The 26,586-nt window shown below is 68.1% G+C and overlaps 4 protein-coding genes across 5 annotated transcripts in view; 3 read left to right on the forward strand and 1 right to left on the reverse strand.

Moving 5' to 3' along the window:
• Nucleotides 1-740: 740 nt before the first annotated feature.
• Nucleotides 741-13,214, reverse strand: NCKAP1L (NCK associated protein 1 like). Of its 2 annotated transcripts, none has more exons than XM_083814542.1 (31): nt 11,985-13,214; nt 11,760-11,870; nt 11,419-11,511; nt 11,276-11,332; nt 11,024-11,142; nt 10,803-10,893; nt 10,573-10,710; nt 10,413-10,461; nt 10,171-10,327; nt 9,439-9,495; nt 9,045-9,141; nt 8,624-8,733; nt 8,353-8,485; nt 8,155-8,236; nt 7,721-7,779; nt 6,983-7,128; nt 5,986-6,118; nt 5,686-5,805; nt 4,850-4,989; nt 4,514-4,645; nt 4,184-4,402; nt 3,946-4,076; nt 3,754-3,851; nt 3,257-3,350; nt 3,047-3,129; nt 2,881-2,961; nt 2,645-2,738; nt 2,442-2,558; nt 2,020-2,129; nt 1,817-1,906; nt 741-1,368 (listed from the first exon to the last, which is right to left on the reverse strand). In XM_083814542.1, exons 1-31 carry the CDS (start codon nt 12,237-12,239, stop codon nt 1,243-1,245), a joined length of 3,522 nt encoding a protein of 1,173 aa, XP_083670668.1. In that variant the 5' UTR covers nt 12,240-13,214; the 3' UTR covers nt 741-1,242. The 2 variants fall into 2 exon arrangements, with proteins under 2 accessions (XP_083670668.1, XP_083670667.1); XM_083814541.1 differs by having other exon boundaries at nt 11,024-11,166.
• Nucleotides 13,215-13,368: 154 nt separating this feature from the next.
• On the forward strand, nt 13,369-14,548 carry GTSF1 (gametocyte specific factor 1). The gene is made up of 5 exons (XM_083814543.1): nt 13,369-13,680; nt 13,764-13,890; nt 13,988-14,077; nt 14,170-14,245; nt 14,335-14,548. Exons 1-5 carry the CDS (start codon nt 13,384-13,386, stop codon nt 14,495-14,497), a joined length of 753 nt encoding a protein of 250 aa, XP_083670669.1. The 5' UTR covers nt 13,369-13,383; the 3' UTR covers nt 14,498-14,548.
• Nucleotides 14,549-16,320: 1,772 nt separating this feature from the next.
• Nucleotides 16,321-19,169, forward strand: LOC310888032 (uncharacterized protein). Its single transcript, XM_083814360.1, has 6 exons — nt 16,321-16,374; nt 16,550-16,568; nt 16,902-17,113; nt 17,262-17,347; nt 18,248-18,419; nt 18,955-19,169. The coding sequence occupies exons 4-6, from the start codon at nt 17,271-17,273 to the stop codon at nt 19,081-19,083; spliced, it is 378 nt and encodes a 125-aa protein (XP_083670486.1). The 5' UTR covers nt 16,321-16,374; nt 16,550-16,568; nt 16,902-17,113; nt 17,262-17,270; the 3' UTR covers nt 19,084-19,169.
• A 1,515-nt stretch (nt 19,170-20,684) lies between these two features.
• Nucleotides 20,685-26,586, forward strand: part of ITGA5 (integrin subunit alpha 5) — a gene marked incomplete at its 5' end in the record, with an annotated part of 19,225 nt that continues 13,323 nt past the window's right edge. Inside the window, 2 exon segments of the mRNA XM_083814349.1 lie at nt 20,685-21,079; nt 26,153-26,280. Of these exon segments, the coding sequence (XP_083670475.1) occupies nt 20,685-21,079; nt 26,153-26,280 (523 nt within the window).

Here is a 26,586-nt window from a genome sequence, read left to right on the forward strand (position 1 = left end):
TAATATCGTGATTGATGAGCGCCAAAATAGGCTCGTGCGGCAAGCTGGGAACCAGCGGCACGTTCCGGGCGGCGATTTCGGGGGTGTCGGGCCCCCGGCGAGCGGAGCTGGAGGGGAGCGGCAATGGGGCCGGGACCCCAAAAGGCGACGTCGTCGCCCCCGGCCCGATAGCGTTTTCCCCCGTGGGATCAATAAAGCAATCAGCCCCGGCCCAGGCGGCCGCACGCTCGGCCTGGGGACACGATGGGGGCTTGGGGACGTGGTGGTTTGGCCACCAGGCCGCGTTTTTTGGGGGGGGGGGGCAGCTGAGCCCCCCGGGGTGCCGAGCGGGGCCGCGGCGGAGCCGGAGCTGCCGGTGCCCAGCTCCCGGTGACTCATCCCGGAGCAGGCGGCCGTGAGCGGAATGGAAACGGCCGCCCCGGCGCCTCCTTCCCTCGCCCCATTAATTTTCCCCCAAGATGCAGCACGGGAGAAAAATAAACACCCGGAGATGCCGGGCGGGGGGGGGGGGGGGGGGGGGGGAAGGAGAAACGTGACTTGAACCAGAGCCCCGGGGGCAGGAGGGGAAACTGAGGCACGGGGCCAGCCCCAGCTGCTGGAGGCGCAAGAAGCTGCGGCATCAATTCTCGCTGATAAACCCCAGCGGCCCCTCTCCCCTCCCCTGCCTGGCTGGACGGGCTCCCCGAGGCCCCAGACCCCCCCCAGACCCCCCCCAAACCCACGAGCCGGACGCAGCCACTGGGGGGGTAAAAGCGTTTAATGAAGGAGGGGACGGGGCTGAGGGGACAACGTGGGGACGGGGACAGCGGAGGAGGAGCGAGGCAGCCAGGACCAGGTTGGTGCAAGGGGGACTGGGGCGGTTTGGGGGATTTGGGGTGGTTTGGGGGGGCCTGGGGTGGGGTTGGGGGATTTGGGGTGGTTGGGGGGGAGCGGGGTGGGGTTGGGGGATTTTGGGTGGTTTGGGGGGAGTGGGGTGGCTTGAGGGGACTGGGGTGCTTTGGGGGGATCGGGGGAGTTTGGGGGGATCGGGGTGGTTTGAAGGGATCGGGGTGGTTTGGGGGGATCGGGGGAGTTTGGGGGGATCGGGGGAGTTTGGGGGGATCGGGGTGGTTTGAAGGGATCGGGGTGGTTTGGGGGGATCGGGGGAGTTTGGGGGGATCGGGGTGGTTTTGGGGGGATCGGGGTGGTTTTGGGGGGATCGGGGGAGTTTTGGGGGGACAGGACCGCGGCGCAGGGCCGGGGTCAGTGTGAGGGGACCCTGCTGAGCAGATTCTCCCTGCACACCTCGCGGTAGGCGTTGCGGAGCAGGACGTAGGGGAAGCAGGTCTCCAGCATGTCCACCGTCAGGAAGGACGACTCCGCCACGATCTGTTGGGGGGGGGGGGGGCGAGGGACACGGCGTCAGCAGCCGCCCCCGCCCCGCCGTGCCTCAGTTTCCCCTCGTGCCCCCCCCCCCGAGCTGGGGGCAGCGCTGGGTGCTCCCTCCCCAGATGCCTCCCTGCCCGAGCTCCGGCTTGAACCATTTGCATTTAAATTGCTTTGCGGCGAGGGCGCTCGCTCCCTGAATACCAATCGGGGGGGGGGACAGGGGGGGCGGTGGGTGCGTGGCCCCCACCCCGCCAGCCCTGCGGCTCCCCGGGGAGGGCGTCAGAGCTGGATCCGGCCCCCTGGGCCTGGACAGAGCTGGGTGAAGGCTGAGCAACTGGGGGGGCTGGAGCAGCCTGGGCACAGCAGGAGCTCGGCAGAGCAGGGATACAACCCGTAGCCCCCACCCGGGACCCCCAGAGGCCCCCCCCCGGGACCCTCCAGCACTCACCAGATGCATGAGCAGGCAGACGGAGTCACGGTTCCTGGCGCGCAGCTTGTCCGTCTCCTGGCCCAGCTGCAGGAGGCTCACAGAGGCCAGCTGAGGGACGGATCCTGCTCAGCGCCGGGGCTGTGCCGACCCCCCCCAGGTGGTGCCCACCCCCGTCCGGGGACGTCTCCGTCCCCCCGTCTCCGGTCCCCGGCCGCGCTCACCAGCAGGAACTCCTTGAGGTGGGTCTCGATGTTCTTGTTGTGGACGGTGAAGAGCGCGGCCGACACGTGGATGATGGCCTTGGCCAGGCAGTGGATGTTGTTGTTGTAGCCTGGGGACACGGGGGGGTTGGGGACAGCGCGGGGGCTGCGCGTGGGGGACCCCAAAGCCGGTGACATCGGGGTCCCGCTGTCCCCGCTGACCTTCAGCTGCAGCTAGGGGGTGTAAATGACCCGGGGGGTCCCTGCACTCGTAGGGAGGGTGGGGGGTCAGGGCGCTGTGGGGTCAGGGGCGGTGGGACACAGCCAGGATTGGGGACACAGCCAGGACTGGGGACACAGGGACAGGGCCGGGGACACAGGGACACGGCCGGGGACACAGGGACACGGCCGGGGTGGAGGTGAGGGGCACGGCCATGCCTCACCGTCCGTCTCCGTGTTGTAGATGGACGCCGGGTCGGAGGCCAGCAAGGGCAGGGACACGGCCACGAAGACCAGCAGCAGGCAGGCGACCTTGTAGTCCTCCTCCGAGGACGAGCCATCTGCCAGGGAGGGAGGGGACATTAGCCAGGGGACCCAGGAGGACCTCGGGGACAGCCCCCCCGGGACCCCCCAGGCCCTGCAGTACCCGTCTTGCTGCCGGCGAGGACGTTGACCAGCGCAGGGTCGATCTCGCAGGGGATCCCCGCGGCTGAGGCCAGCTCGAAGATGCTCAGGGTGACCTGGGAGGCCACAAAGGCTCAGGGCTCGAGTGACACAACGCCGTGTAACGTCGCCGAGTGCCACACGAGCCAGCCCCGCGTGGGGACGGCTGCCCGAAGCACGGGTGGCACCACGCTGTCCCCGCCCCACCTCCGTGCCCACCTGGATGTCGGTGTCGGGGGTGACCACGTCCGTCAGACACTCGATGGGGCCCATGAGGAAGGGGCAGTGGTGGGAGAAGACCTGCGGGGAGACACCGGTGAAGGAGCACCAGGGGGGAAAAAAGCCCGGGGGGGGGCTCGTGCTGACCCGGGGGGGGGGCGCCCACCTCCCGCAGGCCCTGCTGCGCCATGGCGCGGAAGCTCAGGATCTCGCCGATGATGGTCATCCGCTTCAGGACGTTGTCGGCCGCTGCGGGAGGAGGAGAGGGCTCGGGAAGGATCCGTGCAGCGTGCGTGCACGCAGACGAGCGTGCAAACGTGCCAAAAGGCCCGTGTGCGTGCCAGCCGCACGTCCCCGACGCCCCCCCCAGACTCACAGGTCAGCCGGGGCAGCAGAGCTGCCATCTGCTCGGGCTTGCAGGAGCTGGAGCGCAGCTGGACCAGCGTGTCCATGTTCTCGTTGACCAGCTTCTGCCAGGGACACGGGGCCGCTGGCACCGGGGACACGCGCGGCCGTCCCGGTGCTTTCGGCCCCGCTCCACTCTCGGGAGCGAGCGCGAGGGATTGGGGTGGTCCCCGAGGGTGGCCCTGCCTGCCCTGACGCGCTGCAGCACTCGGCACCGGCACCCTCGTCCTGGTCCTGGCACCTGGTCCTGGCACCCTGACCCTGGTCCCAGCACCCTGACCCTGATCCTGGCACCTTGAACCTGGTCCTGGCACCTCAAACCTGGCCCTGGCACCTCAGCCCTGGCCCCAGAACCCCAAACCTGGTCCTGACACCCCAAACCTGGCCCCGGCACCCCAAACCTGGCACCCGGCACCCCAAACCTGGCACCCGGCACCCCAAACCTGGCACCCGGCACCTCGTCCTTACCTTCAGCTCAGTGACCTGGGAGCTGACGTGCCACATGAGGTTGTCGCTCAGGAACTTCATGCCGTAGGGCCCGATGAGCTCGGCCAGCGCCCGCATCTCTGCAGGGACAAGGACAAGAGCAGGGACGTCAGCAGGGGACACAGAGGGGATGGCTCCCCGGCGGCATCCCCGCGTCCTCCCCGCGTCCCTCACCTGAGACGTCGGAGAACTCGGCGGCGCTGAAGGACGGCTCGCCCTCGCGGGGCACCGTGGTGAAGGCCTGCAGGGCGGGGGCCAGCACGATGGCCCCCATGCTGGCCTGGCGCAGCAGGGCCTCCAGGTACCTGCGCACATCAAACCGCTGACCCCACGGGGCCGCATCCCCCCCAGGGAGGGGACGTGGGGGTGGGGGGGGGTTGGACACCCCGCGTTTTCGGGCGCTGGCACCCACCAGTTGGTGTAGATGGTGGTGAGGGTCTGCTCGCCGGCGGCGTCGCGGGGCTGCGTCTGCTGCAGGAGGACGCTGCGGATGATGCGCCCCGTGTCCAGGCCCACCAAGTGCGCCAGCGACTGGATGAAGGTCACGTAGGCGCCCAGCCCCACCAGCACCTCCGAGGGACGGGCCACCTCCTGCGTGGCCTGGCTGTAGCCCGCCATGGCCACGACGGCCCTGAAGGGGACGGGACGGGGCTGGCCACGGATCCGTGGGCAAACGGCCCCCCGGCAGCAGCGCGGGGACCCGGCCCCGCTGCGCCGCGCGGCCCCGCAGCCCCGTCCCTACTTGGTGAAGCGCGTCTCCAGGTGGCTGCTGAGGTACTCAGCCGGCGTCACCGTGTGCTCGAAGACGGTGAAGTTGGGCACGTGGTTGAGGCTCAGGGACAGCTCGGCCAGCGTCAGGTGCAGCTTGTCCATGCTGGGGGCGGGGGCAGCGCACGCTGGCAGCCACCCCGCGGCCCCGTAGGGTCGTGGGGACGGCCCCGTGACCACGCCATGCCCGTCGGGGCACGGCCACGTCACACCAAGCCCACCCCCAAGGTCTGGTGCCCACGGCGGTGTTCCCGTGGCCCTGTGCTGCCCCCCAGGGCCGTGCCCACCCCCCCCCCAGCCCTCCTCTCACTTGGTGGTCAGGGTCCGGTCCTTCCTCTGGCTCTCGGCCCCCGGCTTGTCCCGCTCGGGCTCCCCCTTCTTGGCCGGGTGTTTTAGGGTCTTCTTGTTGCGGGCCTTGCTGACGGTGGAGGCGCAGTGCTTGGGAAGCAGCTGGTGGGAACAGGGGGTTAGGGTTACAACGGGGGCCTCTAGGATCACAGCCCCCAGCCCCCAAGGCTGAATCGGGGACACAGCCCGCCAGCTCTGCTCCCCACGGCCTCTCCCGTCCCGAGGCCATGGAGAACATCGAGAGCAAAGAGGCCAAAGACACCCCAAAAGCTACAGAGGTCCTGGAGACCCCAAAAGCCACGGAGAGCTCGGAGGCGCTGGGGGCCTGCCCCTCACTGCTTGAGAGAGCCCAGCGCAGAGCCCCGAGGATGATGAAGGGAGCGGAGCATTAAGGGAGGGGAGGCTGAGGGAGCTGGGGCTCTGAGGCTTGGAGGAGAGGAGGCTGAGGGGCGACCTCGTTAACGTTTATAATTATGGGAAGGGCGAGCGGCAGGAGGACGGGGCCAGGCTCTGCTCGGTGACACCCAGCGACAGGACGGGGGGCAGCGGGTGCAAGCTGGGACACGGGAGGTTCCGCTTCAAAACGAGCCCAAACTTGGGCACGGGGAGGGCGGCAGAGCACGGAACAGGCTGCCCGGGGGGCTGTGGGGTCTCCTTCTCTGCAGTCACCCCAAACCCGCCCGGAGGCGTTCCTGTGTGACCCGATCCGGGTGTCCCTGCTCCGGCAGGGGGACCGGGCCGGGTGATCTTTCAGGGTCCCTTCCAGCCCCTGATATTCAGGGGTTCTGAGCTCCCCACCTGCTCGCTGAGGTTGTGGTGCTCGGCGCAGGCGTCCATGATGCAGCCGCTGGCCTGCCGGGCCATCTCCTCCAGGAACTTGTTGCACAGCCCCAGCGCCACGGCCTGGAGCTGGGGGTACTGCGGAGGGAGAGTGACGTGACGGCCACGACGCGGCCACGATGCCCCGCAGCCGTGTGGCACGGGGCCAGGGCTGCCCCGAGGCCATGGCCCCGACTGTCCCCGACTGCCAGCGTCCCCCACCCACGTGCCACAGTGCCTCTGTCCCCCCACGTCCCCCCCCCGGGCTGCAGAACCCACCTCCTCGGGGCACATGGGGTGGACGCAGCGGGAGAAGTGGCTGCAGAGCAGAGGGAAGGCGATGCTGTAGCGCAGCATCGAGGGCTCCTCCATGGTCGCCACAAACATTTTCTCCATGATGCGAGGGTAGAAACTGCAGGGGGGTGAGCAGAGGGGCGAGACAGAGGGGCAGGACGTGTTTCAGAGGGTCTGTTGGTCTTGTCTCCTCTCTTCCCTTTTCTCTCCTCTTTCCTTTTCTCTCCTCTTTCCTTTTTCCTTTTTCTCTCCTCTTCCCTTTTCTCCTTTTCTCCCCTCTTTCCTTTTCCCCTTTTCTCCCCTTTTTCCTTTTCACCTTTTCTCCCCTTTTTCCTTTTCCCCTTTTCTCCCCTTTTTCCTTTTTCCCTTTTCTCTCCTCTTTCCCTTTCCCCTTTTCTCCCCTCTTTCCTTTTTCCTTTTTCTCTCCTCTCTCCTTTTCTCCTTTTCTCTCCTCTCTCCTTTTCCCTTTTTCTCTCCTCTCTCCTTGTCCCCTTTTCTCCTCTCTTTCCTTTTCTCTCCTCTTTCCTTTCTCCTTTCCTCTCCTCTTTCCTTTTTCCTTTTCTTTCCTCTTTCATTTTCTCTCCTCTTTCCTTTTCTCTCCTCTTTCCTTTTCTCCTCTCTTTCCTTTTCTCCTCTCTTTCCTTTTCTCTCCTCTTTCCTCTCTTCCTTTTCTCTCCCCTTCTCTTTCCTTTTCTTTCCTTTCTCTTTTCCCTCCCCTTCCCTTCCAGGAGGAGAAAACCCCCATCCTACGCCACACGTGCGCTGCCCCCGTCCCCATATCCGTGTGTATGCCCCCCGAGCCTGTCACCTAACCCTGCCCACCCTCTCCTAGAGCTGACACATCACCCACGGCCACCTCCACCCCTTCCCACACCCGTCACCCCGCTGCGTGCTTGGCTCAGCACCTGGATAGGGGCCCCCCCAGCCTGGCCAACCCCAACGCCTCTGGGGAAACTGAGGCACGACGGGCACCGCTGCTCACCACAGGTCCGAGAGGTCGGAGGCCTCGGCCAGCAGCTCCTCCAGGGAGTCGAGCAGCTTGGTGTGGAAGACGACGAGGTTCATGACGCGGCCCACGTCGGGGTTGGTGGCCAGCGGCAGCGAGGCCTTGGCCACGCTGGTGTAGGCCTGCGGGGGGACGGGGGGCTCAGGGGGACGGCAGGGCAGAGGGGACCGCTGGGAGGGGGACGGGGACAGTGGTTGGGATGGCAGTGGGGACAGCAAGGGACTGGGAGGTGAAGGACACAGGGACGGGGACTGGGAGGCGAAGGAAAAAGGGACGGGGACTGGGAGGTGATGGAAATAGGGACGGGGACTGGGAGGTGAAGGAAAAAGGGACGGGGACTGGGAGGTGAAGGAAAAAGGGACGGGGACTGGGAGGTGAAGGAAATAGGGACGGGGACTGGGAGGTGATGGAAATAGGGACGGGGACTGGGAGGTGAAGGAAAAAGGGACGGGGACTGGGAGGTGAAGGAAAAAGGGACGGGGACTGGGAGGTGAAGGAAATAGGGGCGGGGACTGGGAGGTGAAGGAAATAGGGACGGGGACTGGGAGGTGATGGAAATAGGGACGGGGACTGGGAGGTGATGGAAATAGGGACGGGGACTGGGAGGTGAAGGACACAGGGACGGGGACTGGGATGGGGAAAGAGGAGAGGGATTGGCGCAGGGAATGAGGACAGGGACGGGGACAGGGACAGAGCCAAGGACAAGGACAGCACCTGCAGCCGGAACCAGTCCAGGCGGAGCGGAGTGAAATCGAACTGCTCCTTGTCATCGACTGCGGGGAGAGAGAAACGTGGGCAGACATGGGGAAGGGCCCCGGGGGGGGGGGGCAGGAGGGGCTGAGCCTCGGGCTGGGGGTGCTGATGGGGAGGTGCTGAGCCAGGGGGCGCTGGGTGCCAGCTTGGGGTGGCGGCACCCACCCCGTGGGACCCCCAGGAGCTCCTGTGTACCCACTGCCCCCCCTGAGCCTGCGCCTGGGTGCCCAACACAGCGCCAGGATTGCTGCTGGGCTGCAGGACAGGAGGACATCGGTCCCCAGGCCGTGTCCCCAGGTCCCCAGGATGTGTCCCCAGGTCCCCAGGCCGTGTCCCCAGGTCCCCAGGCCGTGTCCCCAGGTCCCCAGGCTGTGCCACAGGGACGTGGTCCCTACCTCCCTTGACTGAGAGAGCCGAGAGGGAGCTGACGAAGGACGACAGGATGATGGATTCCTCCTCAGGGCACACGGAGAGGTTCTGTGGGGACGGGGACGGGATCGGGGACAGCCACAGGGGACAGGGCCAGCCCCAAGAGGGGACACGATCAGCCCCCAGCAGCCAGCCCGGGGCATCGCCCGCCCGCCCCGCGGTACCTGAATGATCTCGCTCAGCACCAGGGCGTCGAAGCGGGCCAGGTACTGCACGTGGTAGCGCTGCAGCACCCCGACCTGGCGCCGCACCAGGCTCCGCAGCTGCTCCATGAGGAAGAGCATCTCCGCGATGTGGCTGCCGCCGGGGCCACCCGTCAGAGCGGGGACAAAAAGCCCCAAAACATCCCCCTCCCCCCCAAAAAAAGGGGCAGCCAAGCCCCGCCACAGGGGCACGGTCCACCGCCGCCCGCAGCCACCCCGAAACCGTGCTCACCTGTCAGTGAAATCCTCGGGGGTTTTGGTCTTGGTGACGTGCTCGGCGTGCCGCACCAGCCAGCTCACCTCGTCCCGGCAGAAGGAGAGCGCCATGAAGACGAAGAGAGCCTGGGCAGGGCAGGGCTTAGAGGGCACGGGGCACCGGCACGGACCCCACACAGACCCCACAGGCGGCTTTCCCCCCCCCACGCCGATGCAGAGCCCTGGCACCCCCCCCCAAACACACCCTGCTGCCCCAAACCCGCAGCCAACCCTCCCGTCGCCCCCCCTGCCTGGGGCTGCCCCCGCTGCCCCGTAACCTCCCCGCCCCGGCACCCCCCTTGCCCCACCGCGTGCCCCGTTAACCCCAACCCCACGGGCAGTATTCCCACCCCCCCTCGGCCCCCACGTTGCTGCTGTTTCCCCCCCCCAGTGCTCACCTTGGGTCCCAGCAGCCCGGGCTGATCCTCCAGCAGCGCCTCGAGCTCCCGCACGGCCCCGCGCAGGTACACCCGCCGGCCCCGGTGCAGGGGTCCGCTGTGGGGGGGGGGGGTCAGGATGAGGGTCAGGGCCACCCCAATACCCCTCCAGCCACCCTGTCCCCCCCCCCCCCCCCCAGGGACATCCCAGGCACCGTGTGGCAAAGGTGGGAACGATGTAAATCAAACTGGGGGGAACCCTGACCACCCCCCGGGTGTTGGCACCTCCCCACGCCCCCCTGGAGCCGCTGGGACATCAGAGCCTCATGGGGTGGGGACCCCTCGATCCCTTTAAAGCTTTGGGACCCCCTGGGACCCTCCCCAGCCCCCCCAGGTCCCCCCGGAGCCCCCTGACCTTTGAGCCACGGCATGTTCCTTGCACTCCTTGAGATCGGCCACCCGCTTCCCGTAGCTGCGAGGGGGGACACGGCTGGGCAGTGCCACGCATGGGACACCCCAAAGATCCCCCAGAGCCCCCCCGTGCACCCAGCATCTGGCACCCAGCATCACCCCCAGCACCCAAACCCCCCCGTGCACCCAGCATCTGGCACCCAGCATCACCCCCAGCACCCAAACCCCCACCCATACACCCAGCTTCTGGCACCCAGCATCACCCCCAGCACCCAAACCCCCCCGTGCACCCCGCTTCTGGCACCCAGCATCACCCCCAGCACCCAACCCCCCCCATACACCCAGTTTCTGGCACCCAGCATCACCCCCAGCACCCAACCCCCCCCCCATACACCCAGTTTCTGGCACCCAGCATCACCCCCAGCACCCAAACCACCCCCCATACACCCAGTTTCTGGCACCCAGCATCACCCCCAGCACCCAACCCCCCCCCATACACCCAGTTTCTGGCACCCACCGCCACCCCCAGTACCCAAACCCCCCCCGTGCACCCAGCTTCTGGCACCCAGCATCACCCCCAGCACCCAAACCACCCCCCATACACCCAGTTTCTGGCACCCAACATCACACCCAGCACCCAAACCCCCCCCGTACACCCAATTTCTGGCACCCACCGGCACCCCGAGCCCCCGGCAGAGCCCCCAGCCCCCGGCAGAGCCCCCAGCCCCGCCGTTACCCCTTGAGGCTGCCGAGCAGCTCCTCGGTGACCTTGTGGACCTGCAGGACCTCGTCGCGGAGGAGGGTGAGGTAGAGCGAGCCCTGCAGCGCCAGCCGCCACAGCTCCAGGCACTGCGGGGACATCCCCAGGGCCCCCGGGCACACCAGGAATCCCACTGGGGGCACAGCTGTCAGGCGGGGGGGGGCGGGCGCCGGGCACCGCGACACCAACCCCCCGCGGGGCTCCCCACGAGGACTCACTCAGGATCCAGCGCTCCATCACCTCCAGGGACAGGTACTCGCAGGCCATCTGGGGACGGAGGCGTCGCGGCGTCACCGCTCGCGGCCCTCCCGCGCCCTCTCCGGGGTGACGGGCATCCCCCCCTCACCCCCCCACCCCACCGGGCACGGCGGCACTCACGGTGTCGGAGCTGGCGGGGCTCAGCATGGCCCCGGCGGTGCTGAGCAGGCTGAGGAGCTGGTCGCTGCGCCACTGCTCGGCCCCCTGGTTCCTCCGGGCGAAGAGGAAATGGAGGGACAGGAGGGCGCTGGTGACAGCCTGGGGGACAAAGCGGGGACAGCACAGGGGTGGCCCGGGGTCCGACGTGGCCCCGCCGGCTCCCAGGACCCTCGGGAGCTCCCGGCCCCCACCTTGGTGTGCGGCCCAAATTCCTCCGTCAGCTTCTTGAGGGGGTGCTCGTACTCCAGCAGCATCTGGCCCAGGCGGGCAAAGCTGGGGTCGCTGCGGGGACAGGGCGCTGGGGACAGCCCTCGCGGGGACAGCTCGTGGGGACGAGTCCCTGGGGACAGCCCCTGAAGGGGGACGGTCCCCGAGGACAGCCCCCGAAGGGCTTTGGGGCCAGCCGACCCACCTGGCTCCGTGGCTCATCTCGTGGGCGCAGTGGTACATGCCGACGAGCGCCCGGCGGTCCTCGGTGCGGGCCAGCAGCAGGACGAGGGACACGTAGGTGACAACCAGGTCCAGGTAGCCCTTGGTGAAGTCGTAGTTGACGTGCTGGGGACGGCGGCGAAGCCGTGAGCTGCGGCCACCCCCATCACCCCCCCCGGAGCACTTTGGGCACCCCAAATCCCCCCGGGGACCCCCTCCCCGGTGCCCTACTCACGATGTCGAAGAAGCACTGGTTGGCGTCGATGGTGTTCAGCAGCTCGTAGACGTGGTCCTGGCAGGGACAAGGAGCCACGTCACCGCTGTCCCCAACCCCCCCAGACCGAGAGGCCAGCGCTGCCCCCCCGGCACCAAGCTCACCCTGAACTCCAGGACGTCCACGAAGGAGTGGTAGAAGGGCCCCAGCGCGCGCACGATGTCCCCCTTGTCCTTGTGCACCGGCCCCAGGTGTTGCTGCGAGGGACAGCGCGGGTGACACGGCGGGGGTGACACACCGGGGACACCCCGGGCGGGATGACACGGGGCAGAGGTGACACGGGGAGGGGGACGGAGGGGAAGCCAGGTGGCGACGGCACGAGGTGGGGTGACACCCAGGCAAGGGTGATGTCGGGAGGGTGGAAGGGAGGTGCTGCGTGGCACGAGGCCACCCAGAAGGGGTGTGACGCGGGGCTGGGGACAGAGGGGACATCGCGGCCCCTCACCGTGCTGCTCCGCACGTCCAGGTTAGGGAACTTCTTGTTGATGAACTTGACGCAGGGCTCCATGGCCTTGTCGCTGAGGAAGTTCGGCCGCGTCTTGGGGTCGGAGCAGGTCTGCGGGGACCCCCTGACAAAGTCAGAGCCCCCAGAACCCCTCTCCTGGGGTCACACCCCACAAGACTCCCCCCCCACGGCCCCCGTTCCTTCACCCCCCACCCCAAACTCGACCTTTTTGATGTTGTAGATGCGGACGAGGACGCCCCGGCCCCGGTCGTTGAGGATGGTCAGCTTCTCGGCAAACTTGTTCTGGTACACGGAGGGCAGCGACATGGCGGCGGCGTGCTGGGGGGGCCACCCCGCGTCCCCCCTCGTCCCCGATCCGCCCCGCGGCCGCGGCACCGACTTCCCCTTCCTGGGCTTCCTGGGCTGGGGCCGCCAGCACGTGATGGTGACGGGTGACGGCGACGCGGCGTGACGTGACATGCAACGCCGGCCCTGGCCCCGTAACGACTCCAGCCACGGCCCTATACCACCGCCCAGGGCCGCATAATAGCACCCGGGGCTCTATAACGCCTTGCGAGCCCAATGTGACAGAGTCCGAAGCCCTAACACACCACCCAGGGCCCATATTACGCTGACCAGGACCATATAACACCACTGGATCCACGTAATAACACCCAGGGCCTGTGTAACACCTCGCAAAGCCCACGTCACCTTGTTCAGGGCCCTATACCACCATCCAGGGCCCATATTACAGTGTCCAGACCCATCTAACACCCCTAGGTCCACATAACACCACAAAGGGCCCATATAACAACCTCTAGGGCCCACAGAATACCATGCAGGACCCATATAATGCCCCTCAGGACCCATGTAACACCCTTGGGGACCCACATAACACCCCCCAGGGCCCATATAACACTCCCTGGGTCCATATAACACCCCCCAGGACCCATACAACACCCCCCAGGGCCCACATAACCCTCCCAGGGCCCATATAACAAACCCTAGCTCCACGTAACACCATGTAGGGCCCATATAGCACCTCCCAGGTGCATATAAGACCATGCAGGACCCATACAACACCCCCCAGGGCCCACATAACCCTCCCAGGGCCCATATAACAAAACCTAGCTCCACGTAACACTGTGTAGGGCCCATATAACACCCCCAAGTCCATATAACACCATGCAGGACCCATACGACACCCCCCAGGGCCCATATAGCACCTCCCAGGTGCATATAACATCACGTAGGGCCCACGTAACACCCCTCAGGGCCCATACAACACCTCCCAGGTCCATGTAACACCCCTCAGGGCCCATATAGCACCTCCCAGGTGCATATAAGACCACATAGGGCCCACGTAACACCCCCCAGGGCCCATACAACACCTCCCAGGTCCATATAACACCACGTAGGGCCCATGGAACACCCCCAGGTCCATGTAACACCCCCAGAGCCCACACACCACCTCACACATCCCCCCGGGCGCTATAACACCCCCCGGGACCCCCTTCAAAACAACCCCGCGGCGAAACCCAGGCCGCGTTGCCATGGCGACGCCATTAGGCCGCGTTGCCACGGCGACGCCCTCGGGCTTCGGCGGAAGCTAGGCCGCGTTGCCATGGCGACGCGTCAGGCCGCGGCGGAAGCCAGGCCGCGTTGCCACGGCGACGGGGCCACGGCCGGCGAGGCGCCGTTAGGCCGCGGCGGGAGCCAGGCCGCGTTGCCGTTGCGACGCGGGGAGGGGCCGGGGCCGGTTCGCGTCCGGTGCGAGGAGCTCGGGGCCGGGGCCGCCGGTGGGGACCCGGCCATGGAGGAGGACACGCCGGATCCCCAGGCCCTCGTGCAGTGCCCCTACGACAAGAGCCACCGGGTGCGGGTGGCGCGGCTGCCCTACCACCTCGTCAAGTGCGAGCGGGTGAGCGGGGGGGGCTGGGGGGCGGCACGGGGCTCCTCATCTTCATCATCCTCCTAATCTTCCTCCCCCCCCCCGTCCCGCAGAACAACCCGCAGGTCGCCCGCCAGCTGGCCATCTGCCCCTTCAACGCCCGCCACAGGGTGCCGCACGCCGAGCTGCAGAGACACCTCGCCTCCTGCCCCGACCGCCGCCCGATGGACGTCCCCCTAGGTACGCAGCCCCCACCCCCCGTTACACAGCCCCCCCCCCGTTACACAGCCCCCCCCCGGCCCCCCTCCCGCCCCAATCGCCCCCCCTTCTCCTGCAGAGGCGCCCATGAAGCCCGGCGCCGACGGAAAAAGCCCCGAGGCCCCCGCGGCGTGGCAGAGCCCCCCCTGCCAGGAGGACTGGGACGCAGGTGAGTATCCCCAGAGCCCGCCGGTGTCCCCCCGGCGTCCCCCCAAAGCTGCCACGTCCCCTTTGTGTGTCCCCCCCCCCAAAAAAAAACAGAGCTGGAAGGGCTGGAAGACGCCCCCCCGTTTATCTTCAAAGTCACGACGGGCGAGCTGCGCCTCCCGAGCGACAGGTAGGGGACATGTCCCCCCACCCCGGGGTGCACCCCTCGGGGTGCTCCCCGCCCCGACACCCTGCTCTTCCCCCCCCCCCCCCCTCCAGGCGCACCCCAGCAGCACCCCAGCGCCGGACCCGAGGCACGGTGCCCCGCCCCGGCGCGGAGCTGGACTTCGAGGGCCCGAGGATGGCGGCGGGGGGGCCGGGGCAGCGTTCGTCAGCAGCCCCCCTGGGGCGGGGGCACCGCTGGGCACGGGGGGGGCAGTGACCGCTGGGGAAATAGTGATAGCAAGAGGTTTGAAATATATGTTTGAAATAACGCCGCCTGCGAGTGTGCCTGCTGTCGGGGCGGGGGGGGGCCCTGTGGTGTCGGGGGGGGGGGCCCTGTGGCGTTGTGGGGGGAGGGGGGCGTCGCGAGGGGGGGGCGTCAGGGGAATTGGGGCCGCCGCGGGGTGAGGACCACGAGGACGGGGACCAGGAGGGCCCCGTGCTGCGAGCACGCTGTCCTGCCCCCCCCCCCCCCCCCCCCCCACGCTCCGTGCTGTGTCCCCTGCTTGTGGCACAGATGAAATTTTTAGGGGGGGGGGGGCGCAGCAGCAGCCCCCCGAGCGCTGCGGGGTCTGTCGGTGTCACCGTGCCCTCGGTTTGTCCCCATGAGCCCAGGGCCAGCTGTATCCCGCTGCTGCCCCCCAAAATCGTCCCCCCCGCCCCCTCGTTTGCAATGCCTGTGTCCTGCCCCCCCCCAGTGTGTCCCCAGGCCCCCACTGCCCCCCCCCAGGCCCCCACTGCCCCCCCCTGCCCCGTCCCCAAGGTCCCCTCCCCTTAACTCATCCTCGGACGGCGACAGCTCAGAAGAGGACGGCCGAAACCGCCCCCCCCGTGACCCAAAACGGCTCCAAGTAACCCCAAAACCCGCCTCACGCCCCCTCCCCCGACACGCTGGGGGCTGCTTCCCGCCCCCCTGTGCACCAAATCCCCCCTATTTCACCCCAAAAACCACCAAAGGAGCCTCCCTAGCCTGGCGCCAGCGGGCACTGCCCAGATTTTGGGCCCGGGGGGTGGAGATTTTATTTAATTTCAGCGCCTCTTGCACAACCCAGGCCATGTCCCCAGGGCTCGCAGGATTTCCCCACCCGGCTGGGGGGGGGGGGGGGGGGCAGCCGGGGGGAGCCTCGCCAGCCCCCGCCCCGGGCGGCCCTCCAAAAAATTGTGTCACCCTGTGCCCCCCCCACCCCCCCGCGGGCACACGGACCCGTCACACCCACCCCGTGCTCAACCCCAGCGCCGGGACCGAGGGATCCCCGCGATCCTCTTCCCCCTCCCTGATTCCTTCGTTTCTCAATTCCTTCATTTATTAATTAATCCCTTAATTTCTTAATTAATTCCTTAATTCGTTAATTTCTCAATTCCTTCATTTCTTAATTAATTCCTTAATTTCTTGATTCCTTAGTTTTTTAATTCCTTAATTTCTTAATTAATTCCTTAATTTCTCAATTCCTTAGTTTTTTAATTCCTTAATTTCTTAATTAATTCCTTAATTTCTCAATTCCTTAGTTTTTTAATTCCTTAATTTCTTAATTAATTCCTTAATTTCTCGATTCCTTAGTTTTTTAATTCCTTAATTTCTTAATTAATTCCTTAATTTCTCGATTCCTTAGTTTTTTAATTCCTTAATTTCTTAATTAATTCCTTAATTTCTCGATTCCTTAGTTTTTTAATTCCTTAATTTCTTAATTCCTTAATTTCTCAATCCCTTAGTTTTTTAATGCCTTAATTTCTTAATTAATTCCTTAATTTCTCAATCCCTTAGTTTTTTAATTCCTTAATTTCTTAATTAATTCCTTAATTTCTCAATCCCTTAGTTTTTTAATTCCTTGATTTCTTAATTAATTCCTTGATTTCTTAATTAATTCCTTGATTTCTTAATTAATTCCTTAATTTCTTAATTAATTCCTTAATTTCTCAATCCCTGAGTTTTTTAATTCCTTAATTTCTTAATTAATTCCTTAATTTCTTAATTAATTCCTCAATTTCTCAATCCCTTAATTTCTTCCCCCCCCCCTTTTTTTTACTTTTCCTTCCCGCAGGATATTTCCGAGCCCTTCGGGGGGACGGGACCCCAGGGAGCCCCGGCGGCGCCGAGAGGTGAGGAGGGCTCGCCGACGAGGCGGATTTGGGGCAGTACGCGTGGAAACGGGGAATTTGTGTGTCACGCTGGCTCCCGGCCGCCCCCGGCACGCCGCAAGCAGCGGCGGGGACCCCGCGGGGCTCGGTTTGGGGGGAAATCCTGCTTTTTTTTTCTTTTTTTCTTTTTTTGCAGCGGTTCACGGAGAGGTCAGGTAGAGATCCTGCGCCTTGCGGCTGGCTTTGGGGGGGAAGCGTGCAGGAGGGGGTCACGCCCGTCCCCGCTGGCCGGGCAGAGGAGGAGCGATCTGCTGCTGCAATTAATTCCTCGCTTGCCAGGGCCGGAGCCGCAGCTGCGGAGCGCTTTCCGCGCACATCTGGCAGGAGCCGCACATCCTGGGCTCGGCCCATCTGGGAGACTCCTTTCCTCCCTCCATCGCCTATCCAGAGCCGGGATGCTCGGAGGCGCTGCTTCCTCCCCTCTCCTCGCCAGGATTTAACCTACCTTTGCCCGAAGCTGCCTTTTTTTTTCTTTTTTTTTCCCCCAGGGCCGTGTTCGAACCCCCCTTGCCCGACTTCATCAGCGGGGTTAACCCCCCAGCACCTCCCCGTGCAGAACCAGGACTCCCTCCTGAGTTTTTCCCAGCTTTTTTTGTTCTTTTTTTTTACCCCCGCATCCTCCCCGGCCGTGAAGCTGATCCTTTTTTTTTTTTTTTCCTCGCCGGACAGAGCGGAAACGTTTCCAGCGGGAAGCCCGCAGGTGGGAAGCCGGCCCCCGATCCCTCCCCGCCCCGCAAGGGTTAAGGAGGAATTTCTCGGGCTTTTTTTTATTTTTTTTTGTGCCTCGCTTGTTTAAAAGCCTCTGACTGGTTCGGCTTTGCCTGACATCTCTCCCCTGTGGTTTCCAGAGCAGTTTCATGTGTGCTCTGAGCCGTGCCAATAACGGCGTTGCAACACTTGCCGGGAGTTTTGCTCCGAGGGTGGATCCAGCCGGGTAGGTTCAAGGGCCGGGTTATTTTTGTCGGGGGTGGCGAACGACGGGCGTTTTTCCCCGTTTTCCACCTTTTCGGCCTTGTTTTGTCTCGCTGGAAGCGGTTGGGGATCCTGGCCGTCCGCTGGAAGGGCCGAGGGTGGGCGAACTGCAGCCCCCGACACGCTGCGAGCAGCGGGGCCGGGTGCCGCCAACACCTCCCCGGGGGGCAGCAGGCACCCCAAAAACACCTCCGTGAGGCACACCAGGCACCAAAAACACCTCCACGGGGCGCACCAGGCACCCCAAACACCTCCATGGGGCACACCGGGTGCTCCAGCGCCTCCTTGGGGTGTACCAGGCACCCCGAACACCTCCCTGGGGTGCAGCGGGCCCCCCAAACACCTCCCTGGGATGCACCAGGCACCCCAAACACCTTCACGGGGTGCACTGGGCACCAAAAACACCTCCACGGGGTGCACTGGGCACCAAAAACACCTCCACGGGGTGCACCAGGCATCCCAAACACCTCCACGGGACACACCAGGCACCCCAAACAGCTCCGTAGGGTGCACCAGGCACCAAAAACACCTCCACGGGGTGCACTGGGTGCGCCAAACACCTCCCTGGGGTGCACCAGGCACCAAAAACACCTCCACGGGGTGCAGCAGGAGCCCCAAACACCTCCCCGGGGCACACCAGGCTCTCCAGACCCCGGGCACAGTAGGTTCTGGGGGTGCCTCTCCCCAGACTTTTGTTTGCCGGACCCCTCAACAAACCCCAAACTCCCCCCCGCCACGGGGAGGCCGTTCCCCCCTCGGAGCACGCTTTGGCTGCAGCTCCGCTTCCAGAGGTGAGCGAGCCAGCTGGGCTGGGACGAAAACGGAAGCTCGAGCTTAACCTTTCCGCTTTTACACCCCGCAGCGCAACGACGGCGAAGCAGACACGTGTCCGGCGTCGGATCAGCGCCGGTTTCCTTCCGCGCGCGCAGGGAGCGCTCCCGGAGCTCCTCGGCCACCGCTGCTGCTGCTGGCAGGGCCGTCGCAGCGTCGGATTTTCCCTTCGCCTGGGCCGCGGCCAACGAGGGCACGAGGAGGTAGGGAGGGAGGGAGGGAGGGAGAGCGGCCGGGATTTTGGGCTGCGCCCGGAGGAACGTCGCTGCCTGCTCCCGGCACAGAGACGGGGGCTCTGCAGCTCCCATCTGGCGGCGGGGTTGCTCCGGGGCACGAAAAGCCGTTGGAAAGCTGACGGAAAGGTGTTTGCGGGGCGCTGCTGCCTGATGGAAAGCCCTTCACGGGGTGCCGCTACCTGCCCGTCGTGGGCTGAGGAGGGGAAGGAGCTGCTGGGGTGGCGGGGACGGCTCCTGGGGGCATGCAGGGGGATGTTTTCCTGCTCTGGGGCCCAGTATTTGACCAGCACGTGGGGGATTTAGGGGCCGGGCTGCAGCACCGGGCTGGGAAATGCAAATAAATGTCCCCCCCGTCGTGTTCCTGGCCGCCACCGTCAAGCAGCAAGCCCTGCCCTGACACCACAGTGCTTCGGGGAGAGCGCAGCGGCCTCTCCGCGCTGTGTTCTGGGGAGGTTTTCTGCCCGCTCGGAGCTGCCCCCGGTGCTTTAACCGCTTCTCCCAGTTCTCCTCCACGCAGCGAGAAAACGCCACGAGCGCCCGGAGCGACGGAGGCAGCGTCCCGGCACGGCTCCCCGCAGTCCCCGCGCCCAGGGGACGTCCGCGGAGCCCCCTGCCCGGCGGGCGCCGGTGACGACGAGGAGACACGCGGATTTCAGTCCCCGCAGCTCCGCGCCGCCTGCGCGATACCCATTAAAAATTCCCCTCGCCTTAACTCAGCGCCGTCTCCCCGCTGTGATTCACCGCCGGCCGGCCCAGCGAAGGCAGAGAGAGGCCGGCGGGGGTTCTGCTGGAGAGGGGGGGCGGGGGGGGGGGTTGAAAAACATCCATCGTCAAACTGCTCCCGAAAGCGGCAGGAAGAGGAAGAGGGTGGCCGGCGGTTGCGGGCAAATGGCAGCGGCGAGGCCCCGGCCATAAAGCCGCCCCTCCTGCCCTCGCCGAGGGGCTGGGGGCGCTTTGAAGTCGCCGGGGTGGGAGCAGCGATGCTGACGCCTCCGAAAGCTGCTGCCCACGGGGGGGGGGGGGGGCTGCAGGAGGAGCCCCCTTCTGCTCTGCTCGGCACCCAGGGAGGTGAGAAGCCCGGCCCCGGGGGGGGATTCCCTGCAGGAATCGCTCCCTGTGGAGCCCCTGGGGGAGTTTTGGCACCTCTGCTTTCATCTCCGCAGCCCGGGCGGGCTGGGAGGCCGCAGACGGTGGCGCAGAAGCGGAGGAGCCGGGCGTCGGGATCGCTCCCTGCCACCGGGCCGCTTCTCTACCTGTTGGACCCTCGCCCCTTCCAAAAGCGGGGCCGGGCGCTGCCGCGGCGGCCGCCAGCCCGCGGGGAGAAGCTTCCTTCCTCCTCCCCCAGCCAGGGCGTTCCCCAGCCCGTGTTTACAGCCTCGCGGGGAGAGCCGGAGAAATTCGGGTACCGAGCGGTGCCCGGCGAAGGGACGGGGCCCTGCCTCGAGGGATGGGGGCTCCAGGGGCACGGCCGCCCCACAGCGGGGCTTGGCCCGAGCTCCGCCGTCCGCCGCGCCGCTTCTGCGGGGCGAGCGGGGCTCGTTAAAGCAGGAAATTGGGCGGAAAAACAACACATGCCCCGAAACAGCAGGGACGGGGACGACGAGGGCCAGCCAGCGTCTGTCGCCTGCCTGTGTCCCTTCCACGGCGCTAAAGCCCTTAAAAACGCCCCGTGGCCGCTTGGTGTTTAATCGAGGCCGCCAAGCGCGGTCCGGGGAGGATTGCGGGGTGCTTTGCGCAACGCCTGGGAGCTGGAAGGGGTCAAAAAGGGCAAAAAGGGGGGGGCCTGGCGCCTGGGGGAGGGGGCGGCTGGTCCCGAGCGTCTTGGGGACGCCCCACGCCGCAGGAGGAGCGGAGGCAGGGAGCGAAAATGGGGGGGAGCACAAGGGGGTGGCTGGGAGCGCACACGTGTGTGTGTGTGCGCGTGGAGGAGGTGACGAGTGTGTGCGGGAGGGGCGGGGGGTGACGTGTCCCGAGGTCCTGCCCCGGGTGTGCTCACACAAGGCGCACACGCGCGTGCTCACAACTCCGCGTCCCCACGGTGCCCACGGCACGGCCAGGGGGGTCCCGGGCACACGCGTGTGTCGGTCACAGCAGTGCCACCAGGGCTGCACCCTGGGCGTGTCGGTGTCCGTGTCCATCCCCGTGTCCCTGCTGGCGTCCCTGCCCGTGTCCCCGTGCATCCCCGTGTCCCTGTCCGTGCCCGTCCCCGTGCCCCTGCCCGTACCCACATCCATGTCCCTGTGCGTTCCCGTGTCCCTGCCCGTGTCCCCGTGCATTCCCGTGTCCTTCCCGGTGTCCCTGCCGATGCCCATGTCCCTCCCTGTGTCCGTGCCCGTTCCCGTGTACCTGCCCGTGTCCATACCCACGTCCCTGCCCGTGTCCCTGTCCCTGCGCATTCCCGTGTCCCTGCCCATGTCCCTGCCCATGTCCCTTCACATTCCCATGTCCCTGCCTGCGTCCCTGCCCGTGCCCATACCCGTGTCCCTGCCCGTGCCCGTGCCCGTGTCCCTCCACATTGCCGTGCCCCTGCCCGTGCCCCCCTCCCGCCCTCCCTCCACCCGTGCCTGCGCCCTCCGGGGCCCCTCCTGCCCCCCGCGGCGGCGGCGGCGGCCCCCCGTGCTGGCCGGGTGCCGGCTCCCCAACGCCTGCAGCCGCCAGCGCCTTTTTGGGAAGCAGCCGGCGCGGGGCTGCACCGCGCGGCACCGGGCCCCGCGCCAGCCCCGGGGAACGGCGCCAGCCCCCGCGCCCCCCACCCGGGGACACGGGCGCCCGCGTGCCCCCCCCCGGTGTCGCTTGCGCGTGCCAACCCCCTGCCCTATGTCCCTATGTCACCCCGTGCCCCCACCCCATTACCCATGGGGATGCCGCGCCGTGGCCACCCTCGTGCCCCCCCCCTCAATCACGGTCCCCCCCCGCTTGAGCCCGATGTGTGCCGGGTGCCCCAGACGGGGGGGGGGGTTAAGGGGGGGTGCTGGGGGTGACGTGGCCCCGGCGCGGGCCCAGGCTATATAGGGGCTGACGGCTGCAGTGAGTCAGGCCCGGGGCCCCCCCCCGCAGCACCCGCAGCCCCCCCCCGGCCCCGCAGTGACTCAGGGACGCCCTGGCCATACTTAGCCGGGGGCACCCGAGCCCTGACCCCGGTGCCGGCATCCCTGGGTGGGGCTGGGGGTGTCCCGGGGAGGGATGGGGGGGGGAAGGGGGGGCCAGGAGAGGGGTTGGGGGGGGGCATGGGGACTGGGGGGGGGGCACGTGGCGGTGGGGAGCCACGAGGATGGCACCCGCGGGGTGTCCCAAAGATGGGGGCCAGGGAGGTGGGGGGGCAATGGGGGGCCGTGGGGATGGGGGAGCTGGGAGTGGGGGACGTGGGGGTGGGGGACCTGGGGTGGGGGACCTGGGGGTGGGGGACGTGGGGGTGGGGGAACTGGGGGTGGGGGACCTGGGGGTGGGGGGCCATGGGGCTGGCACCCATGGGTGCCCTCAGGATGGGGGCAACGGGGACGGCACTGTGGGGGGGGGGGGGGGGGGCTCCAGGATCAGGCTCCTCCAGGCCAGAGTGTGGGGGAAACTGAGGCACGAGCGGGGCAGCCGGCACGGCCCTGGCACGGGGACACGGGGGGGGGGGGGAGCATGCACAAGGGGGCACAAGCAGACGGTGCCAGGGCACACGCGTGTGCACGAGGGGGCAGAGGCCGGCGCGGGGCCGGGCGTGCGAGGCCGGGCGAGGGCAGGAAGGGCCCCGGCGCCAGCTCATTGTTCGCCACCCGCCTGTCACTTCCCCCCCTCCCCAGCCCGCGGAAACGTCCCCATTGTCCCCACTGTCCCCGCGGGCACCGTGCCCACGGGGGGCACGCACCCCCCCCCCCGGTGCCCACCGGCGCGGGCGAGCTCCCACGCTTGGCACCCATGGGAGCAGCGCCCCTCGCACGGTGCCGCGTGGGGGACCCAGGCCCGATTCGGGGGGGTGACAGGAGGAGGGGACACCCCCCCCGTGTCCCCCCCGGAGCCCCCCACGTCCCCCCGACCCCAGCCCAGCTGTGGCGGGCGCCATTGCATCAGCGGCGCAGGAATGCGGCGGCCCCGCGGCAGGCGTGCGAGGCCCCGGCCCCCCTGCGCACGCCCACCCCTCCCGCCCCGGCCCCTCGCACGCCCGGGCACCCCCCTCGCACGGGAGGCCTTGGGGGGGCTCGGGGGGACACCCCTTGCACGAGCCGGGGGGGGGACGGGGGGGCGAAAGGCACCGCTTGCACGCTCGGGCACGGCGGGCGTGCACCGTTTGCACGCGCGGGGGGGGAGGCGGAACGTGCGCCGCTTGCACGGTGGGGGGGGGGGCAGCGAGCGTGCCGATTTGCACGCGCAGCCGGGGTCGCGTGCTCTCCCGGGCTTGCACACCCGTGTGGAGGAGGGCGAGCACGCCGATCTGCACGCCCGCTGGGCGCGAGTCCCCAGACGTGCACAGTTCGCAGGCTTGCGCGCCCCAAAGCCGCTCGAGGGCGGCAGCACCCATGGGTGCTCGCCTCGCACGCCCTCGCACGCCGGCCCCGTGCCGGGGTGCTGGTGTGTCCCCACGTGTCCCTCGTGCGAGGGGGGGGGGGGGGGGGTCCCGGTCCCTCCCCCCCGGTGCAGCCGCGTGGGAACGGCTCCAGCTCCGTTTCCGCTGCTTCCTTCCAGGAAACGGCCGCGGCCCCCCCGGCCCCCCCGGCCCCCCCGGCCCAGCGTGTCCCCTTCCTCCCCGCCGCTGTCCCCAGGCCTGCGGCCCTGTCCCCGTCCCGCTCACGTCTGCCCCGTGTCCTGTGTCCCCCCTGTCCCACCCCGCTGCTCCCCTCCGTCTCCTGTCCCCCCCTCCATGCCCAGTGTCCCCCCCTCCATGTCCCGTGTCCCCCCCCCATGTCCCGTGTCCCCCAGTGTCCCTGTCCCCACACGTGTCCCCATCCCAGCCCCCACAGTGTCCCCACGCTGTCACCTCGTGCCTGGCCCACCTGGGTCCCCCCACTGCCCCCCGTGTCCCTTTGCCCTGCCAGCATCCCAGTTCCCCCCCAGTATCCCGCGTCCCTTTGTCCCCTTGGTGTCCTGTCCCCCCGTGTCCTGTGTCCCCTGGTCCCCCGCTGTCCCACAACCCCCCAGTGTCCCCCAGCTCTCTGCCCCAGGGCCCACCCCCCCAGTGTCCCGTGTCCCCAGTGTCCCCACATCCACCTGGGTGTCCCCACTGCCCGGTGTCCCCGTCCCCACCTCCACAGTGCCTCGGTGTCCCCACAGTGTCCCCGTCCTCTTGGTGTCCCCCAGTTCTCCCAGTCCCCGGCGTCCCCATCCCACTGAGGTTCTCCCTATGTCCCCGTCCCCCTCGAGTGTCCCCATGTCCCCATCCTCCCAGCGTGTCCCAGTGTCCCGGTGCCTTGTGTCCCGGTGCCCGGTGTCCCTGTCCCACCAGGCTGTCCCAGTGCCCAGTGTCCTGGTGACCGGTGTCCTGGAGCCCAGTGTCCCTGTCCCCTGGGGTGTCCCGGTGCCGCTGGGGTGTCCCTGTCCCCCCAGGATGTCCCAGTGCCTGGTGTCCCTGTCCCCTTGGGGTGTCCCAGTGACCAGTGTCCCGGTGACCGGTGTCTCTGTCCCCCCAGACTGTACCAGTGCCCAGTGTCCCTGTCCCCCTGGGATGTCCCTGTCCCCCCGGGCTGTCCCGGTACCCCTGGGGTGTCCCTGTCCCCTCGGGGTGTCCCAGTGCCTGGTGTCCCAGTGCCTGATGTCCCAGTGCCCGGTGTCCCTGTCCACCTGGGGTGTCCCGGTGCCCCCAGGGTGTCCCGGTGTCCTGGTGTCCCAGCTCCCGGTGCCCCTGTCCCCCCCCCCCCCCCCCGCTGTCCCAGTAACCCTGGGGTGTCCCTGTCCCCTTGGGGTGTCCCAATGCCCGGTGTCCCGGTGCCCAGTGTCCCTGTCCCCTCGGGGTGTCCCGGTGCCCGGTGTCCTGGAGCCCAGTGTCCCGGTGCCCGGTGTCCCAGTTCCCGGTGTCCCTGTCCCCTCGGGGTGTCCCAATGCCTGGTGTCCCAGCTCCCGGTTCCCGGTGTCCCTGTCCCCTCGGGGTGTCCCGGTGCCCGGTGTCCTGGAGCCCAGTGTCCCGGTGCCCGGTGTCCCTGTCCCCTCGGGGTGTCCCGGTGCCCGGTGTCCCAGTTCCCGGTGTCCCAGCTCCCGGTTCCCCCTTTCCCCCCCCCCACCCCCAGCACCATCCCGTCTCCCCGGCACATCCCCGTCCCCCGGGGCCTCCCCCCACCCCCCCGTCCCCCCCCCCCCTCCCCGCTGCCCGGTGCCGGTGCCGGTGCCGGTGCCCGGCGGGGCTCTGGCTCCTCCCCGGTGAGTCACGGCGGGGCGGAGCGGCCGGGGCCCCCCCCGGGCACTTTCCGAGGGGACTCGGGAGCGGGAGGCAGCGCCGAGCCCGGCCAGCCCCGCTCCGCCATGGCCCCGGCCGCGGCCCCGGTCCCCCCCCGGTGCCGCCGCTCCCGGTGCCGGTGCCGGGCGCTGCTCCCGGTGCTGCTCCCGTTGCTGCTGCCGCCGCCCCCCCCCGCCGCCGCCTTCAACCTGGAGGCGTCGAGGCCCGTCGCCTTCCGAGGGGCTCCCGGTTCCCTTTTCGGCTTCGCTTTGGATTTTTACCTGCCCAAACCCCGGAGGTACCGGTACCGGCACCGGGAGGGCACCGGGCGGCGAACACCGGGGGTGGCTCCGGGAAGAGGGCACCGGGCGTGGGGCGAGGGGGTGGGCACCGGGAGGGCACCGGGAGGGCACCGGGAGGGGACCGGGGAAGGGGGGGGGACCGGGGACCGGGGGGGGAAGGGGGAGCGGGGATTTGGGACCGGGGAGCGGGGAGCGGCCACCGGGACGGGGAGCGGGGGCGGGAGGGAGGGAGCGGCCCGGCGGGACCGGGAGCGGCCCCCGGGGGCGGGGAGCGGGGATCCGGGACCGGGAACTGGGAACCGGGAACTGGGAAGGGGGACCGGGAACTGGGAACGGGAACCGGGAACTGGGAACCGGGACCGGGCCGGGAGGCGAGGAACGGGACCGGGAACCGGGAACCGGGGCGGGACCGGGCCGGGGGAACGGGAACCGGGGGCGGGCCGGGAAGCGGGGGCCGAGTAACGGGAACGGGACGGGGCCGGGAAGCGGGGCCGGGGGGGGGGGCTGAGCCCCGCTCCCGGACCCCGCGCCGGCCCCCGCCGCGCCGGCTCCCCCCCGCCGGGGGTCCCGGAGCGTTTCCTGTAACCGGAGCCGGAACGGCCTCGGGCCGGGGGGGGGGGGGGGCACCGGGGGCGGGGGGGGGGGCTCGGCCGGGTCCCGGTTGCCCCCTCCCCTCCCACCGCTTTTGCCCCCCCCCAGACCTTTTGGGGACCCCCCCACCCCCGTGACCCCGAAGCCCCGGGGGTCCCCGTACCCTCCCTGCCCCCCCCCTCCCCGGTGGGTGCCGCCCCCCCCCCCACCCCTCCGTACCCCCCCCCCCGGTCCTTTCCCCCCCCCCCACCCCCCCCCGGTGGTTTTGGAGCTTCCTCTCCCACGGAGCGGGGCTGACTCAGAGGCGCCTGCGGGACCCACCCGGGGGGGGGGGGCACCCAAAAGTCCCCGCCGTGTCCCCGGGGGGGTGTGGGTGGCAGCCGTATGTCCGTCCGTCTGTCCTCCCCCCCCCGGCCACCCCTGAGTGTCGCCGTGCTGTTTGTCCCCCCCCCCCCCAGTGTCAGCATCCTGGTGGGGGCCCCCAAGGCCAACACCAGCCAGCCCAACGTCACCCAGGGGGGGGCCGTCTACCACTGCCCCTGGCCCCCCGGCGCTGACTGCACCCCCATTGACTTCGACCACATCGGTAAGGGCACGGGGACGGGGATGGGGACAGGGGGACGGGGATGGGGACAGGGGGACGGGGATGGGGGCAGGGACACATGGACTTGGGCACAGGGATGGGGATGAGGGCACGGGGACAGGGGGATGGGGATGGGGACAGGGGGACGGGGATGGGGACAGGGGGACAGGGGCACAGGAATGGGGATGGGGACAGGGGGATGGGGACAGGGACAGGGGCACGAGCATGGGCATGGAGACAGGGACAGGGGCACGGGGACAGGGACACAGGGATGGGGACAGGGGGATGGGGACAGGGACAGGGGCATGG

Source organism: Anser anser (assembly GCF_964211835.1).
Source record: "Anser anser genome assembly, chromosome: 30".
NCBI lineage: Eukaryota > Metazoa > Chordata > Aves > Anseriformes > Anatidae > Anser > Anser anser.

What these genes read in the sequence shown, in the direction of transcription:
- NCKAP1L (XM_083814541.1), bottom strand. Translation starts at nt 12,239, where the DNA reads ATGTCACGTCACGCCGCGTCGCCGTCACCCGTCACCATCACGTGCTGG. An exon ending in CCGGGCTGCTGGGACCCAAG is followed by an intron (nt 8,734 to 9,044) that starts GTGAGCACTGGG and finishes TGCCCTGCCCAG; the next exon opens with GCTCTCTTCGTCTTCATGGC. An exon ending in TCTGCTGCCCCGGCTGACCT is followed by an intron (nt 3,130 to 3,256) that starts GTGAGTCTGGGG and finishes CTCCTCCCGCAG; the next exon opens with CGGCCGACAACGTCCTGAAG.
- GTSF1 (XM_083814543.1), top strand. Translation starts at nt 13,384, where the DNA reads ATGGCGACGCGTCAGGCCGCGGCGGAAGCCAGGCCGCGTTGCCACGGC. An exon ending in ACCTCGTCAAGTGCGAGCGG is followed by an intron (nt 13,681 to 13,763) that starts GTGAGCGGGGGG and finishes CCCGTCCCGCAG; the next exon opens with AACAACCCGCAGGTCGCCCG. An exon ending in CCCGATGGACGTCCCCCTAG is followed by an intron (nt 13,891 to 13,987) that starts GTACGCAGCCCC and finishes CTTCTCCTGCAG; the next exon opens with AGGCGCCCATGAAGCCCGGC.
- LOC310888032 (XM_083814360.1), top strand. Translation starts at nt 17,271, where the DNA reads ATGTGTGCTCTGAGCCGTGCCAATAACGGCGTTGCAACACTTGCCGGG. An exon ending in CCGAGGGTGGATCCAGCCGG is followed by an intron (nt 17,348 to 18,247) that starts GTAGGTTCAAGG and finishes TACACCCCGCAG; the next exon opens with CGCAACGACGGCGAAGCAGA. An exon ending in GCCAACGAGGGCACGAGGAG is followed by an intron (nt 18,420 to 18,954) that starts GTAGGGAGGGAG and finishes CGCTTCTCCCAG; the next exon opens with TTCTCCTCCACGCAGCGAGA.